Below are 16,047 nucleotides of genomic sequence, written 5' to 3'. Positions count from 1 at the left end.
TAACCTTGGATTTCCATGGTAACGACACTGAAAATATGGCGGAAGTAGAAAGTAAGCCTGAGGCAATAGTTGTGTACGGTAAATGAGCCTTTTGTATTTTGACATGCAGGGACGAGGACAGCGGAAAATCATTTTATACCGCGAGAGTAAGTGATCTGCACTTCTAAGAATGCATTCATATAAATTGGTAACTTTCAGAAATAGAATATTTACCCTTTCTTTGCCCAAGACATCAAAGGCTACTTACTGGACTTCATTTGAGTAAGTCAAAATACTACTGTGGTTGCTACATAGGCTCTATCATCCAGGCCAACTCTCCGGTGGGGTAATCAAGACACGATATGGCCACTTAGTAAAGCAGCATTAAAGGCTACACCCACTAAACGACTTGTAGAACTTGCCCAGTCAAAAAAGAATCATAGAGATGAGGAACTCCACGTGTATGTTTAGTATATGTTATAGCAGCTACAAGTTATGTATGCTCACTTTTGGTCTGTAGTCCAGAATTTGAGTACAGTTGTGGAAGAGAATCAGGAATTTGGGAAGTAAATTCGATTGCTTTAAAAGCTGGTTGTAGTGAGCGAGTTAAATACTTAGCAAGGCATAAATCAGCTCCCCCAGAATACAACCCAGCAAAGTGAGTTTTGTATAAATACTAATAATACACTTCAATGTGATTTTTATTGTACCTGCTGTGTTGTACCAACTTATGTACATATGCACTGTATTGGCTATAGAGCCCAACATGAATACAGCTGTGGTCGGTGTTCTCCAATATGGCACGTTAGTGAACCAGCAATGAGGTGTGGTGATAGGCCCAGAACAGCCAGTCTAGCTACCCCAAAACGTTTACATCCACAGTATGAACCCAGTCGGCCAATTATTAGTATAGTCACTGATGGAGTGAAAACTTACCAAGCCACCCCTCGAATAGAATCATTGGCAACTGCAAAGAAAAAACTTGATGGACCTTTTAGAGATCCCATCTGGATTGTATCTAAAGCAGCGGTGCAGACAAGCCCTTCACCAAGAGTGATGGAATTGGCTAAATCTAAAAGACTTGTAGAAGGTTATCAGCCATCAAGAAGTGCTATATGGAGGGTCACCTCTGGCGCTAAAACTGCAGTCGCTAGCAAGCGGATGACTGAACTGGCTACACCAATAGTCCGGGAAACTATGGATCATGTACAATTTGATCCCGATGCCTTTTTTGTGAAGGAAAATGCAAAGAAGGCTAAAGCATCAGCGAGGGTTGAAGAGTTAGCTCAACCAATTGTACGAGGAAGCAAGTAACAATTGTGTAGCTACACCAGTGTGTAGTATGTGTGTGTATATAGCAAAGTATGTTTCTACGTATTTTATTATTATTTCAAAGTGAAACATATTTTTTGTTGTGATTATTTTTTGTACATATATTTATGGTTAAACTTCATGATCATAAAATTTTGCACAGACTTTCAAGGTGTGAATGTATTTATGATGGCTTAATGTTCTGAGCCTGTTATTTTGTTTTTGGTTTATCAAACCCACAATATTTATCATCTACAAAGTACAAACCACCTGTATTACAGTCACACCACAGATGGGAAAGCTAGGGACATCCACAAGAAGGCTAGAAAGTGTACATAACCAGAATCTTGACACACAGACAAGTAGCATTACAAGAGTGAAACAGATGATTCGTACTAGTAGTTGGTCATTCATTGCTAGGTATGTACAGTAGCTTTACCTGTATATGAAATTTTGAAACACTACCGGCCAATTTTTAATTGGAGTTTATTGCTATGATATGACTGCTCCACTCACAACTCAATAACTCTAATAGAACACACAACTTTACTGCATGTGAACAAAGGTTCCTAATTAGGTGGGACTTCAAAGTAGTGCATACAAAATTAAATTCAAACAAACAACTAGCGACTAGTTATAAAAGTTTCAAAAGCAAAGGACTAATTCAACATTCAGGAATAGTTGGAGGTGAAAATCCAAAAGCTTCTTCAAAAGTTTGTCCATGGAAGGAGGCATCTGCAGCATTGTTGTCTCTGCGGCCATGATTTTTTCTAGCCTGAGAAGGAAACCCTGCAGTTTCTATGAAGAAATCTCCCATCTCCATGATGTTCTTAGCAGGTGGCAGTGTCACATCATCAACTTCACGATCTTTAATAAGTCTGAATGCAGTATACATTAATGTCATAATTGAAATGATTTAAGTAATAAATAAGTATTTAATGGTAGGCTGTTATATCAACAATTTTAGTGATAAATTTGCACTACACAATTACAGTAAAACCTAACTTAGCAATCACCTCTGATCTCATTTTGTTATAGTGGTCACTTTTATGACGTAGGTCCCAAACATTGACAGGTTGTACTTTGTGACTTCACTAATAATACCACATCACTATTAAGGCCAATATTTTAGGTCCCACAGGTGGCTCAAGATTTTAGACTATCGGTGTACTAAGGCTAGCTACATGCATGTAAGAATATCAGCCACCAAATATCCTAGCGAATAGCACACAAAAAAGCTGATTGATTTCTAAGTCTATGAATCCACTGTATGCTACAGTTGGACAGCATCAGGAACTATAGTAGCCACCTACTTGAAAATCACGATCTATGCCTAGTTAAGAGTCTGTTTCAAGTCCATGTATAAGTCAGTTTATAACGATGAACTCACCAAAGTAAACTATTCTCACCTAAGATCCAAAAATTGAAAATATGGTTCAATTGCTTGAGTTGCTTCTTGTCTCCTCCATCTTGAGATTGTACTTAAAGAATTCATAGCTACTGCCCTATTTGCATCAGTTATTGTTTTGTCTGCTTTGTGCAGTCTCAAGTAGCACTCTGCACGTTTGCTAGAGAGTAAAATACATTTTAATGTGTGGTGTGAAATTACAGCATAACTGCAACTCTATGTTTTACATAATCAGCCAAAGAAAAACAGTGTCATGAAACAGCATATGTATAAGTACACAAGTATACACACACAAACAAACAAGCACCAGTTACAGCATCCAACCAACAAACCTGTAGAGTATGATCAGTTTCTTTTTAGCACAAAGTGGACACTTGTTGATCCCTTGTGTGTAAAGATCAGCAGCTAACTCAAACCTTCCAAGTTTAAACTTTTGGTTCCCCTTTCCTATCGTAACCTCAACTTCCCTACAGTACATACATAGTCACATTCCAGTACATAAACCTTACAAATGTACTTTAGCTTAACATTTTTCTCTTCTAAAGTAAGGTTCTTTTCCCTGACAGCTTTGCGGCACATTTCTTTAGCTTCAAGCACAAAAGATGTCCGAGGTTCTAAAGGTTTAGGTTCCACTTTCTGATCTTCTGAAGTCTCAGTCACTTGGCCTTGGTATTCAGGACTCTTAGCTATAAACATGAAATAATCTTATATGTAGGCACATTTAAATGGTAAATGCTTTATATACCATGCAAGTCAATTGAACAAACAATTTCTTTTATACATGTATATACATTCATGCAAGACATTAGACAACACAAATGTGGGATCACAGCAATAAGAGATAATGACACATTAATTGATTAACTGTGTCAATGGGTTCAGATACGCCAGTACTTTTCATTGGAATAATGTTCCTATATTTTAATAGCACTTACATTCAGCAACTGTTTCACCACTTTTAGTCTTGTATTTAATTCCTCCGAACTTCAGAATATACTCTAGGAGTGGCCGCTGTACATGAATCCTGCTGTCTTCAGCAGACCTTTCATCTCCTTTAAAAATTTTCATCGTAGTGCAGTGGGCAATATCAAACAACTCAGGACCAGCCATTTTGATAACAGTATCACAGCAATCAGGGTCCCCCAGAAGATGAAAGAGAGCCTTGATAGCAAGGTCAGAGCCAGCTTTAGGATGATTCACCACAGCATGTGTTAACAAACAGGACAGGACAGTTTGCTTTGATTCACCAGCATTGCTATTGAAGTAAACAAGAGAGGAAGGACCACGTTTTTCTTCACTGCATCCTTTGTGCTGCTGTAGTACAGCATCTCGGCCTAACTTGACGCTACAAAGCTTTTCCACTGTAATCATGACTTCAATGGGGCCCCCTTCAACATACTCTGATGCAATAACCCCAGAAGCAAATCCACTGAAATGTTTGATGAATCCACAATTGAGTAGCAACTCTATAAAGCTTTTAAGTGACTCAGTTGTGTGGTTAGGGCTCTGTAGATACGCAATAAAACCTTTCAAAGCATGTTTGTGCACTTTCCCAGCAATCTCCTGTAAGCTCATATTGGTGCTCTGGTCATATCGATTAAAATAATCATGTGATAGAACATACTGATGGTAGTACATTCGATGGTCAGAATATTGAATGTAATTCTTATAGAAAATATCAAATGTATCCCATAAATATGGAATATAGTTAGTCCAGATTTCAGTCCGATCAAAAATCCACATAAATCCCTCAACACTTTGAGCTATATTCCCAAAAATAACAATACTATAAGCAGCCTCCAACCAACTATGACTACCCTTGAGTAGGTCATACAGAACCATCACATCTGGACAATGTAGAAGACGAGTGATACCTGTCTTACGCACAGGAGAGTTACTTTCTGTAAGGGCATCTAATATTTCTATGCAACGAAATGGCAGATGAATATTATAGTTTGCCTGAAAGAACTTAACATCCTTGTAGCTTAATATTCTTAATAAACATTCTACTAAGCCAGAGTCAATGAAAAATTCAACTGCAAATTTGTTATCTTCAGGTACAGTTGCTTGATACATAACAGACTGTGTAAGTTGCCATATGTTCATAAGAGTTTGTAAGCCATGCTGGTTATAAGAAGGATCGCCACTGCTGCCGAAGCTCTCTAGAAACTTTTTAAGCTTCTCCTGTCGCTGACTAATATTCTTTTCATCAACAACACACTGCAAGACAGCACACCATAATTAACTGTGTATTTATAGCTATGGACATATACATGTGATTTTGTATCTACATGCATCCATCTATTTTCTCTAGTATGATATGTCAGGTATTAAGGAAAAACTACAGTAGGTATATACAGAGATCATAACAAACGATACCACAGTATAAGTACTTATACCTCTCTTTGCAAATTCTATGGTGCTCCACGTGTGTTAATTGTGGGTTGCATTAAATAGAATACTTACTAGTAGACATCCGGGATAATAACAGTCAGTATTTAGCTCTAAATTGTGTTCCTTGTGCACCGCTTTCAGGGAAACAACTTTTTCATTAATGGCATGATAAGGATTGTCCGCCGACATCTCCCTGTGGCATAGCCCCCAACGACTTCTGGATAACAGACGCGTAATGCTAATATTTTCAATCGTGTTCCCTTCTAGCGCCCCCTTCCTTGGTCATATCGTAGAACCATCTATGGTCATATGTGTGGTCTGTTCCATTGCAGTACCCTCCCATTAGATGCAGCACAACAACAACTAAACTTTTACGCTTGAGGTTCGGTACAACCATAGAGGTCCAACGTGGCGCTTTAAATTAGAATAATTAATAACATTTAGTGAGGCGTCATACTTTAAGTGTGCCGAGTCACGCACAGGGTTTTCCGTTAGTCTGTAGCCTTCGGTTGTCGCCACCTCAAGCGACGGTTGTAAGTTGTATAGTATCTTCATGTGTATTGTGGTTACTCCATATTTTCTAGTTTACATTTGTCTAATATCCGGAGAAAGTACACCTAACCGTTTTATCAAAAGTAATTTTGCCGCCTGTATTTGTATCAAGGTTTAAATTCCTTGTAATTTGTCTTCACTGTCAAGAGTGAAGAGGTATGTTTCAGGGAAAGTCCCCCATTATGTATGTTCTTTAATTAGAGCACTTATAATTAATAATTTCACACATACCCTGGAATCATTTACAACGCTCTGTACTGGTAAAGTATACGGGCATTAGATCCAAAAATATTCAAACCCAGGTGATAGTAATGCATATATTATAGTGCAATATAAGAGCATATGAAACTAGACATACAGTCATTTGCAGTCTCTTTTTAGTCTCACATCCAGACTGCTTTTTCTCCTATTGTGTGAGAGTGGCAAATTCCCCAAGCATTGATGTGACAATTGGGACCAGTCAATCGATGGCTTGTCAATCATGTATATTTTTTGGGAATAGTACTGTGGTAATTTCACTGATACTGTAAGTCATGTTTCTTTATGCAATAAAATATTAGGTATTGTTACTTGAATAAATATTAGCAAGCGCTTGTGGTTTACTAACTAGGCGTCAGTCCATGCTCACGCAACACTATTGTACACACACAAATTTATTCTGGTAACCACATTGCTTTTCAAACTCACATGGCATTTAAATAAGGTAAAATCATATCCATGATCAGAGATTTTATTAATGACATTAATTTGCACTTGAGTCAAAATTGTATATTTAATGTACACCATTGGAAACTTCTATATGTGTTATTATTTCACACATGTAGGTAAATACTTTGCAAAGTGAATAACACAATGGTATGTAAGAGCAATGTGATTTATATGCTGGTACACTATGTTGTTTGCATGTATCTAGCATAAATTAAAACAATCTCAGAAGTCTAAGGTCCGACAATTCATTGCTATCACTAATACAGACGAAAACAGTGCAATATTTTGCTTGAGCCAGCATGACTGGAAGATTGAAATAGCAACTGACAGTTATTTTAATGATCCCATCAGATATTATGTGGAGCCTAAAGTAAAAGTGGATAGAAGTAGACTAGATACACTCTTCAATAAATATCGGGGTAAGTCAAGTTGTACTATAGATATACATGCAGCCATTTAGTAATATTAAGGGAATTAGCTTCTATTCCAGCAACTTATTGATTGATGACTAGCCATGCTGTCCACACTTTGCAAACAAGTATGCACACTGTATATATGCCTTCTAGAGTAGTATTAAAACAGAACCCACACTTGGTGACCAATAGTAAGATTTATGCTGAAATTTTAATTAAGTATTGCATCAGATAATTAGTAAAACTGGTGATACATGTTTACATTAAATATTGGGGTGCACCCAGTCTAGGATTTGAATGTGGTGTGTACCTGGTTTCCTGAATTGGCTTGGAAATGCGACTGCAATAGCATGTATGCCTGTTGTCAGCGAAATGTTTTCTGCTAGTGTGTGTGTGAGTAATGTGGACAGTTAAACTTCTGGACAAGTATGCTTTGCTCTGAGTACAATTTTTTTTTTGCAGTTATGAATTATAAAATACTGTGAACATACAATTAATTTGTGCAATGCTAAAAACTACTTACATAGCTATGGTTGAGCTTGGTATTAAATGTGCGCATTGTTTTAGAAGCACTTTATCAACTTGTTTAGTTTGCGCTTGTATGCAATTTATATATGCAGAGATCAGCCAGTAGACAATGAATGTTTTAAATAGTTTGATTATGGGGATCCATTCATCAGAAGTAATCATATAACCGGTATTAACCACTAGATGGCTGACCCATGGCCATGCCTCATACAGTACATACAGTATGTGTTGTGGTCTATGAAGAACCTGCATGTTGATCATCTGTTGAAGTGCTGTGAAAACTGACGAGGCAGGGAAAACCCCTGAGGAACACTACACAGGCACTTTAATTCTACTCTGGCAAATCATAGTACATGCATACATTTTTGAATTATCCTTTGTCCATGTCACTTCAAACTATGTGCACTGAATTTAAATATACGAAGAGATACGTATACAGTACATTGTGCAACCCTTTCAAAGAATTATAGACACTTTGATAATTGTAGTACTTGCTGTTCAGTGTATCTGAAAAATGCTTCATGAGCTTAGCTTCAATGTAAAAATGTTCTAAGGCACTTGAATTACATGTATATATCAGTCCATGTGTGCTCTATTAAGATACCTGAATAGCAAGAGTGTAGCTTAGTCTAGGCCACCTGACTGCTCCTTTAGAGTCAAGGGTATTGTGACTGCTCTATTAAGAGTATGTTGTTTGCAATAAATTATTTTCACACAAGCTCATTTTCCTATTTTTTACCAATGTACCTGCCTTGATCTCAATAATAGCCATGCCACTGATTAAATAGGCTTTTCTCAAGTCACTGCATTTACTTGATTAATTGCCATAGCTACTATTAATTAACCCAAACCCCACACGATAGTCAGCTCACATGCAGTATAAACAGACTTTACCAAACTCCATTAGCTTAGACCATGTATCCTTGTTCGGTGAGCTACCTGCACTTCAAAAAGGCTCATTAACCACTTTTACAACAGACGCTTACTTTGTTATGAAGCAATAGGCACAGCATGTGGCTTTTTAACTAATTACACTCCTTGTAATGACATTGGTATTACTCACAGGTTGAGTAACATAAACGTTATGTGTTATGATTCACTGCATTGAAATGGTAGGTAAAAATTACTCAGTGACTATGTATTATAGTTACTAGTTATTTATGTTGCTACCTATATTGTATAGTATGTAGTACAGGAAGCTATACAGGTGCATGTATGCATGGCAATGCGTTACGTACAGCTGTATGTGATATACTATTTTAGAAGTAAATGAGTAATATGCAGTAATGTTACATCATTTGTGAGAGGACAGCTGAATATGAGGAGTGGAATAAGCGAAAGCTGAGTTCTAGTAATTTTACAACTATTTATTGTGCTCTATGGCACTTATATACTACTTACTGTTATGCTGCAGGGAATGTGATAGTGATAGTTAACTTGGAGAAGTGGCAAGCTTATACAATGAAATTCTAATAAATTCCGTCACATATTGTAGGCCAGTTAGTACATGTATGGTGGCAGCTACAATAGACGATTTGCATACTAAAAGAAAAATGATAAATTAAGGTTGTGCGGCGCTGAGTCTCAGTGGTGACTGATTCTCGCGAATCCCATACAAAAGTAAGGGCAGCGAATGCTGCTCAGACAATAACTCACCACTAGAGCTACGGGTGCAGCTTTTCAATTGTAATGCATTATTTTCAAGTTAGAGGAATTTGTTGCTATTGAAGAATCATCTGTAGCTGGTCTACTGTAGAAGTAATGAAGTGATTTACACTTTTCCACCATAGACCACAATACATTCAGTCACCATTGTGACATGTTAAAATATCATGTGTTTATTAGAAAATTTACGGTACGCATATCGTCAATTGTGTAAAGATTTTGTATATTAGGAAGGAATTTAACCTATGATAGGACAGATGGCTTGTGTCTAAGATGATCTGCATTGCTATAGATATTTTGGTCGAGGATATCATTGGTAATTGATTTTTACTGCTATCACTTTCCCTGCAGCACGATGATAAGGGGTATAATAAGTAGTGAATCCCTAGAAGTCAGTTTTGTGTATTTCACTATTCTGCGTATTTTCATTATTTACATGCTGCAGGTTCTCTGAAGGCTCTTAGCTAGTGAGACTCAATAATTCCAACCATAACATGTGTAAAAAATATATATAAATAAATGTCTGTCCAGTAGTCCTGTTTGGTGTTCCAGTCCAGTAGTCCAGTCCAGTAGTCCAGTCCAGTCCAGTCCAGTCCAGTCCAGTCCAGTGAGCAGTAGCACCCTGAAGCTTATATGAGGCATAATCTAAACATCTCAATTTTGTATTGTGACTAGTGAAATACCAAGGGTAATATTATTTAGGTGGCACTTACTGTAGAACATGTCCAACCTCCTCGAGCACTGTTTCCCAACAGTACATGTACAGCCTATAGTTAATTGTGTGTTACAGACTACTACTTTCGCCAAAGTGTATCTTCCTAGTACCAGGAACTTATGAGCCGCCGAAGGCGGCGAAGGAGCATGAAACTTACTCTGCCTGCCGGGTACCATCAAAATCCGAATTCATTAGCGATTAGTTTCCATATAAGGAAAGTAAAATCACATTAGTCGACGCCGTATACTAATTGTGCGCGACACTCGTAGCAATTTATTCCAAAAACATGATGTAATTTGGATTGTGATGGAACCGAGTTTCATGCTCCTTCGCCACCTCCGGCGGCTCATAAGCTCTTGCTAGTGCATCTAATGATCCCATGTGTTCTTTATGGGTGGTAAGATCATGATATTAAAAGTGTGCCATATACAGGCTGAAATTCTAGTACTGACAATTGATCACATTCTGCATATCAATTAAATTTGGCAGTGAACTAAATTTGGTAAAATGGCGATTCGTCACTAAACCGCCAAATTTAAATTTCGTCTATATTACAGGTTTTTGCAAGTGAATTCGGCGACTTTGCAATTAAATTCGTCCCGTTTGCAATTGAGTTCGTCGCTTTTGCAATTGAATTAGTCCCGTTTGCAATTGAATTCGTCGCTTTTGCAACTGAATTCATCCCGTTTGCAATTGAATTCGTCACTTTTGCAGTTCGCTTTTGCAGTTAAATTCGTCCGTAACAAGAATGGCATCTGGAGAAAACACGAAAACATGGTGTAGCAGCTGCTACAAGAATTTGTTCAAGTACAACAGTAGTAAACAACTCTTTATAAGGCAATGATTCTTCCTCTACAGCCTATCCAGCAACATTTCAAACTCTACTACAATATTCGTGATGGGTGTGGTCACTCGCGAGCATGCTAATTCAGACAGCTATCAGCTTCTTGTACTACCAGCTCCAATTACCTTCTAGTGTCTCAAGTGTAACTCTCCCGTGATGGCGTAAATAATTCACCTCTTAATGAACGGTTGGTTTCTTGGAGCCGTTTTGTTTATGGCGAATTGTAATGCAAACGCAACAAATTCTATTGCAAAACCAACGAATTCAATTGCAAATGGGACAAATTCTATTGCAAAACTGACAAACTTAATTGCAAACGGGACGAATTCAATTGCAAAAACCTGTATTTTCATACCTTGTGTCCAAGCTTTTGATAGCAATTGTTGAAACAGGTTTCAACAAACCAATTCGTGGATACTACCTTATTGGTAAATTTGCGTGGTTCCACGCATGCAGATGGGTGTGGTTTACGGACTAGACTAGAACTTGTACACTTGATTAGTGGGCATGGCTCCATGTAAGCTTGAAGATAGCAACAGATGTGAATTCGTGCAAAGCCATTGATAAACGGCTACAGGCAGCATAATAATCCTGATAAGTGGACATGCTCCATGAAACAAATTGGGCTGCAGCAGGACCCAGATATTCTTTAAGCAGGTCACATCCAAACCCGGTTGGGCTGGTTCAATTATGAAAGCGACTAGATGCATGCAGTGACTGAATCCTTAACATTTCAACACAAAAGGGTTTGTACACTACTGTAACAACATGCACACACTTTGTCCTTACACCACTCGCGTACACCGCCAATTTTTCATTGAAAGCATTTTACCTAATTAAATTTTCGTCAACTGCAATTTTATAGCAAATCGCCAAATATTAGTTTCACCAATATTTGTTGTTATACGGTATACCATGCATGGAGATGATGGCACATGAACATTTGTATACAGCTTTTACTGTAAAGTTGCCCTTTATACTTAAGAAGAAATTACAATCATGAACAAGGCACATTGAATAACTTCAGCCAGCTACTGGTTGACATAGCAACAACTGTCATAACCACATAGTCTTGTGATTTACAATACCTAAGTGCTGCCATGGTCTAGACCATAACAATTTTTATGTGGTTACTTGGTCCATTGTGGATAGTGATTAGTCTTGTTTCATGGTATCATTTGTCAGAAATAAATTAATATGATTTAATAATTTTCTGAAGTTAGACTAAACCATCTCATATGTCTGTGGAATAGACATGCCCTGATTCCATGGTTTTTAAAAGATAGAGTATAAGATGTCTGTACATGTACTGTATAACAGAATATCCTTGTTGAGTGATAGCAGGAAGTCCGATGAGTGGTGATAGCCATATTAAAAGTGTGCTACATTACAAATGTGCTTTTGGATTTGACCATATTTAGGACTATTAAGCCACAAATATGGTATCTAAAAGGAGAAGTAATCTCACATTTTGAAACTGAAGTTCTATTAGCTTACCTGCTACAGTTACCAGATATCATGAGCAGCCCAGACAATCCATACAGTACAAATGTTGAAATTGAGTGAAATTATAAAGATTTTCATTGTAGTTTACTTGAAGAATTGCACGTGTGTACCAATGAGTATGCACGTGTGCAAAGTAGATTCATTGTTGATGAAGAATATAGGTACACAGTGTAGCGTAAATGTCACAAATGTTGTGGTACTTATGGGCTCCTGTACACCTATACATCCCATGTTTGTGAATGTACTGCATGTAACCTTATTTGCTGACCAACTACCTGTAACTATTACGTGTTCCATTTACTGATCACTGTAGTTGTACCTTCCAGTTTACAGTGGTAATGCAGTTACCATGTAATGGTATATCCCATGTTCACTGCTAGACACACTAGTACAATATATTGGCTACTGTAGTGGGAATCCCTGTCAGTAAGGGATGTCTATCTATACTCTCTACTAAGTAGATTAAGAGACATAATTATTACACTTATGTTCAAGTATGTATGAAGCTGACAACTGCATGTACTACTTACTATATGAGGTAAAGTGATCCTACATGACACTCACACACATACACCTGTATGTGTGCACAACATAGAGATATGACATTAGTCACACATGAAACACTGACAGTACAAACACTGACAGTACCTATGGGTTGTAGGGATCTAGTGTAACTCCTCCAATAACAAGAGGCTATACCGAGTCTCTCAGAGGAAATAAAGTTGATGTCCCTTTCTACCTTGCAAGGCAAGGGGAATTTGGGGTTAGATGCCTGTATGTGTGTCCAAACACATGTGTGCGTGTGCACACACGCACGCTTCATCATCTCTACCCCAACCCTCCATGGAAGGTACACCTTCACCTAGTCAGGGGACGCTAAACAAGCTATTTGCAAGTCATTGAAGTTTAAGAGGACCCTCAGGAGGGTGGATAAGCCATAGCCGAATACTGTATAGAGAAATCATACTGTATACAGAATTTCTGTCATCAATTAAAATCAGTATGTAAGCACTACTACAGTATACTAGAAATCCCTTGGCAGCATCATATTTCTGACATTGGTGTTATAAGAATATGTGTACCTAGCTGCTGGAACTAATTTCCTTTGTTAGCTTATATAACAGGAACTTATAAATACCTTGTGGGGTTAGCTAATCAGTTACACTCAAAATCACAGATGCCAGTATTGCACTACAGAACCCTCTGGGTGTTCACTTGTACAGAACTGCATGATTAGTGTAAGAAGACCTAGTTTGTTGACCTTATTAAAGAAATGTTTACTGTTCAGTGACATGTGGGTCTGACTATGCTTGCAATTTGTAGGATATCTTTTTGTGAAAGTATACAGTGTAAGATCACTGTCTCACTTCCCTAGTCTTAGTGACAGTTATATACAGTGAAACCTCTCCTTTTTTAAATTTTTATTAAGTCTTTACAGCACAAGTGCTGAAGGTCTGTAGGACACCTGGTCCTACAGCCTGTTTAAAGTTGTTACAGAAAGTGTGTTTGTAAAGGTGGAGAAAGGAGAAAAAATCTGTGACTGGACCTGGGCTCTCTTAACAAACTCCCCAAATTAAGGACACAATAAAAACCTCCATAATAAGGACAAAAATTTTGGTCCCAACAGGTCTGGTTAATACATTTTTACATCTGAAAGAGGAAAACCTTTATATTACAGCAAAAAGTAGCCAAAAATTCTGGGTCCTAAAATGTCCATAATGGAGAGGTTCCACTGTAGAAATTAATATGTTATGTATAGTATATTTTCTGGGGTCTGTCTGACATCTGACTGAGAGAGCAACATGTGTATAGACTTATTTTTGCATGCTGAAGTAGCTGTATACTGCCATAATATATTTACAGTTAACTGATTCATAACAAGAAGCATGCAATGAAAGTTAAGCTTGTACATATTACTTCCTCTCCTTGTGTCCTACACCAGTCATGAGAACATAAGAAAGACATTATTTCTTGTAATACAATAGCATTTTTGAAATCATTCGGTGATCAGTGTTAGTTATTCTGGTTCCATTTGGTTTCTGTTATGTGGCACAGTTATTGTATATCACTCATAACCTAGTAAATAATTGTGAATGTACAGAGTAATATGATTTGTATGATTGCAGTTTTTCACTGTCGTACAGGTGTATGTGGTTGATTACATCAATCCTTTAAGTGGCTTTGACATCATCATGACCCAATTTCTCTTTTTAGATTCTGTTGATGAAGACAAAATGTTAGCTACAGGTATCAGCAGATTTTGTGAAGAAGCTGGGTTAGACCCTACCAGCTCAACTGTGCTGATATTGGCATGGAAGTTCAAGGCAGCCACGCAGTGTGAATTCACTCGAGCAGAATTTGTTGGCGGAATGACAGAACTGGGGTATATCATAATCATGTAGCAATGATAATATTTAAGCTACTGTTTTATCTGTTGAGTACTTTGATAATTACAATACTATGAGTGATGTTAAGCTTGAAGGATGAGCTTTCATGGGTTACTGCTATAGTATCTTTGAACTCTTATGCACCTATGAAGGTGTTCAGATTAACTTGAGATATTTCTTAGAGATAGTATATCACATTTACACACTGATGTATGTCCTTGATGAAGTTTGGACTAAGATGGTAGGGAGTATACTACTTAACAAAAATTTTGACCATATTCAAATGCTTGATGTGTGTAATATATATTTCTGTATTTGTATTATTACGTCATTTATCCTTAGTTGTGACAACATGGAGAAATTGAGAAGAAAGTGTGAGACTTTAGACAAAGAAGTTCAGGATTCAGCAAGTTTCAAGGACTTTTATTTATTTACATTTAATTTTGCAAAAAATCCAGGACAAAAGAGTTTAGGTAAGTACATGTATCTACCTACAGTGTGTGTTTCTAGCAGATTCTTTCCAACAGAACTTGATATGGCCATTGCATATTGGAACATTGTTTTACGAGGTCGATTCAAGTTTTTGGATTTATGGTGTAGCTTTTTGCAGGTAATTTGTGGTAATTGTGTAATTGTTGTAGAATTACATGGTACAGGAACACCATAAAAGATCAATCCCCAAAGACACATGGAATCTCTTGTTGGAATTTTCAAATACGATAGATGAAACAATGAGCAATTACGATGAAGAAGGTGATTACTAATAATTGTATCATATAAGTCAAGTGTATTCATACACTTTTTAACAGGTGCATGGCCAGTTTTAATAGATGACTTTGTAGAGTACGCTAGACCAAAGTTAGTCTCGAAGCATACCACAGTGTGAAACACTTAGACCATAGGTTGTTAAATTTTGAATATTTTTCTTTGATATTACAGTAAACAAACTGTATACATACACAATATATCTGTGCTGTACTTATACATATTATAGGGTATGGTTTAAAATATTGATACATCTTTTGAAACAAATATAGTACAGTTGATTATAGCAAGAGTTCATAATAAATCAAGACACACGGTAGTGTGTCGTGCGGCCCAAGAAGCCGGCGTGCCACCCGTGAGTATATTAACAGGAAGAAAGAAAACGCAATTTTCACACCTATGTAGCTCTGTGATCCCTTATCCGATTGGAACCAAATTTGCTAGAGAGGTGCCGGCCAGCAAGGGGAGTCTACACACCAAATATGAAGAAAATCGCTCCAGCCATTTCCGAGATACGAGCGAACAAAATTTCGTTTTAATTTCTTCGTTTTTTTCTTATTCTACTTCTTCATTTCGCACACTTCGCAAAATCCGCCATAAAACACGAATGCGTGCTCGGATCGGGCTGAAATTTGGCACACTTAAAGGGCTCATTAAGGCGGATCTGTACCAACTTTGGTAGGAATCCGATGAACATTCACGGAGTTATGACCGATTATTTGCGTAAAATAAGGTCGAAGGTCTGTCACGCCTACAGGGTAAACTCCTTTGAGGAATCAGTTGAAAATTGCTATGTAGATGGAGCAACCATCGTAGGAGTGCCTTTTTGTGGTTTGAAAGGAATCGGGATAAAGACCACGGAGATATGACAC

At 37.5% G+C, this 16,047-nt stretch overlaps 3 protein-coding genes across 5 annotated transcripts; 2 read left to right on the top strand and 1 right to left on the bottom strand.

Moving 5' to 3' along the window:
* Window positions 1–8: 8 nt before the first annotated feature.
* LOC136241148 (sperm microtubule associated protein 2-like) lies at window positions 9–1,454 on the top strand. The gene is made up of 6 exons (XM_066032318.1): window positions 9–51; window positions 110–146; window positions 199–261; window positions 309–440; window positions 500–637; window positions 738–1,454. The coding sequence occupies exons 1-6, from the start codon at window positions 36–38 to the stop codon at window positions 1,291–1,293; spliced, it is 942 nt and encodes a 313-aa protein (XP_065888390.1). The 5' UTR covers window positions 9–35; the 3' UTR covers window positions 1,294–1,454.
* A 336-nt stretch (window positions 1,455–1,790) lies between these two features.
* On the bottom strand, window positions 1,791–5,507 carry LOC136241147 (uncharacterized). The gene is made up of 6 exons (XM_066032317.1): window positions 5,165–5,507; window positions 3,634–4,918; window positions 3,216–3,384; window positions 3,031–3,165; window positions 2,700–2,858; window positions 1,791–2,168 (listed from the first exon to the last, which is right to left on the bottom strand). The coding sequence occupies exons 1-6, from the start codon at window positions 5,279–5,281 to the stop codon at window positions 1,955–1,957; spliced, it is 2,079 nt and encodes a 692-aa protein (XP_065888389.1). The 5' UTR covers window positions 5,282–5,507; the 3' UTR covers window positions 1,791–1,954.
* On the top strand, window positions 5,183–15,442 carry LOC136241149 (DCN1-like protein 1). Of its 3 annotated transcripts, XM_066032321.1 has the most exons (9): window positions 5,507–5,625; window positions 5,677–5,800; window positions 6,469–6,499; window positions 6,558–6,771; window positions 14,238–14,406; window positions 14,753–14,883; window positions 14,938–15,020; window positions 15,067–15,163; window positions 15,220–15,442. In XM_066032321.1, the coding sequence occupies exons 3-9, from the start codon at window positions 6,497–6,499 to the stop codon at window positions 15,294–15,296; spliced, it is 774 nt and encodes a 257-aa protein (XP_065888393.1). In that variant the 5' UTR covers window positions 5,507–5,625; window positions 5,677–5,800; window positions 6,469–6,496; the 3' UTR covers window positions 15,297–15,442. The 3 variants fall into 3 exon arrangements, with proteins under 3 accessions (XP_065888394.1, XP_065888392.1, XP_065888393.1); XM_066032322.1 differs by lacking the exons at window positions 5,507–5,625; window positions 5,677–5,800 and adding an exon at window positions 5,183–5,324; XM_066032320.1 differs by lacking the exon at window positions 5,677–5,800 and having other exon boundaries at window positions 5,496–5,625.
* The last annotated feature ends 605 nt before the right edge of the window (window positions 15,443–16,047 follow it).

This window comes from Dysidea avara, chromosome 12 (assembly GCF_963678975.1).
Source record: "Dysidea avara chromosome 12, odDysAvar1.4, whole genome shotgun sequence".
NCBI lineage: Eukaryota > Metazoa > Porifera > Demospongiae > Dictyoceratida > Dysideidae > Dysidea > Dysidea avara.
This window is presented reverse-complemented; position numbering and strand designations above follow the sequence as displayed.

Coding starts and splice junctions, on each gene's coding strand:
- LOC136241148 (XM_066032318.1), top strand. Junction 262..308: donor ACTTACTGGACTTCATTTGA/GTAAGTCAAAAT, acceptor TCTATCATCCAG/GCCAACTCTCCGGTGGGGTA. Junction 441..499: donor AGAGATGAGGAACTCCACGT/GTATGTTTAGTA, acceptor TTTGGTCTGTAG/TCCAGAATTTGAGTACAGTT.
- LOC136241147 (XM_066032317.1), bottom strand. CDS start 5,281: ATGTCGGCGGACAATCCTTATCATGCCATTAATGAAAAAGTTGTTTCC. Junction 3,385..3,633: donor TGGTGAAACAGTTGCTGAAT/GTAAGTGCTATT, acceptor TCATGTTTATAG/CTAAGAGTCCTGAATACCAA. Junction 2,859..3,030: donor AAACTGATCATACTCTACAG/GTTTGTTGGTTG, acceptor TTTACTCTCTAG/CAAACGTGCAGAGTGCTACT.
- LOC136241149 (XM_066032322.1), top strand. Junction 6,772..14,237: donor ACTCTTCAATAAATATCGGG/GTAAGTCAAGTT, acceptor TTCTCTTTTTAG/ATTCTGTTGATGAAGACAAA. Junction 15,021..15,066: donor TATGGTGTAGCTTTTTGCAG/GTAATTTGTGGT, acceptor TACATGGTACAG/GAACACCATAAAAGATCAAT.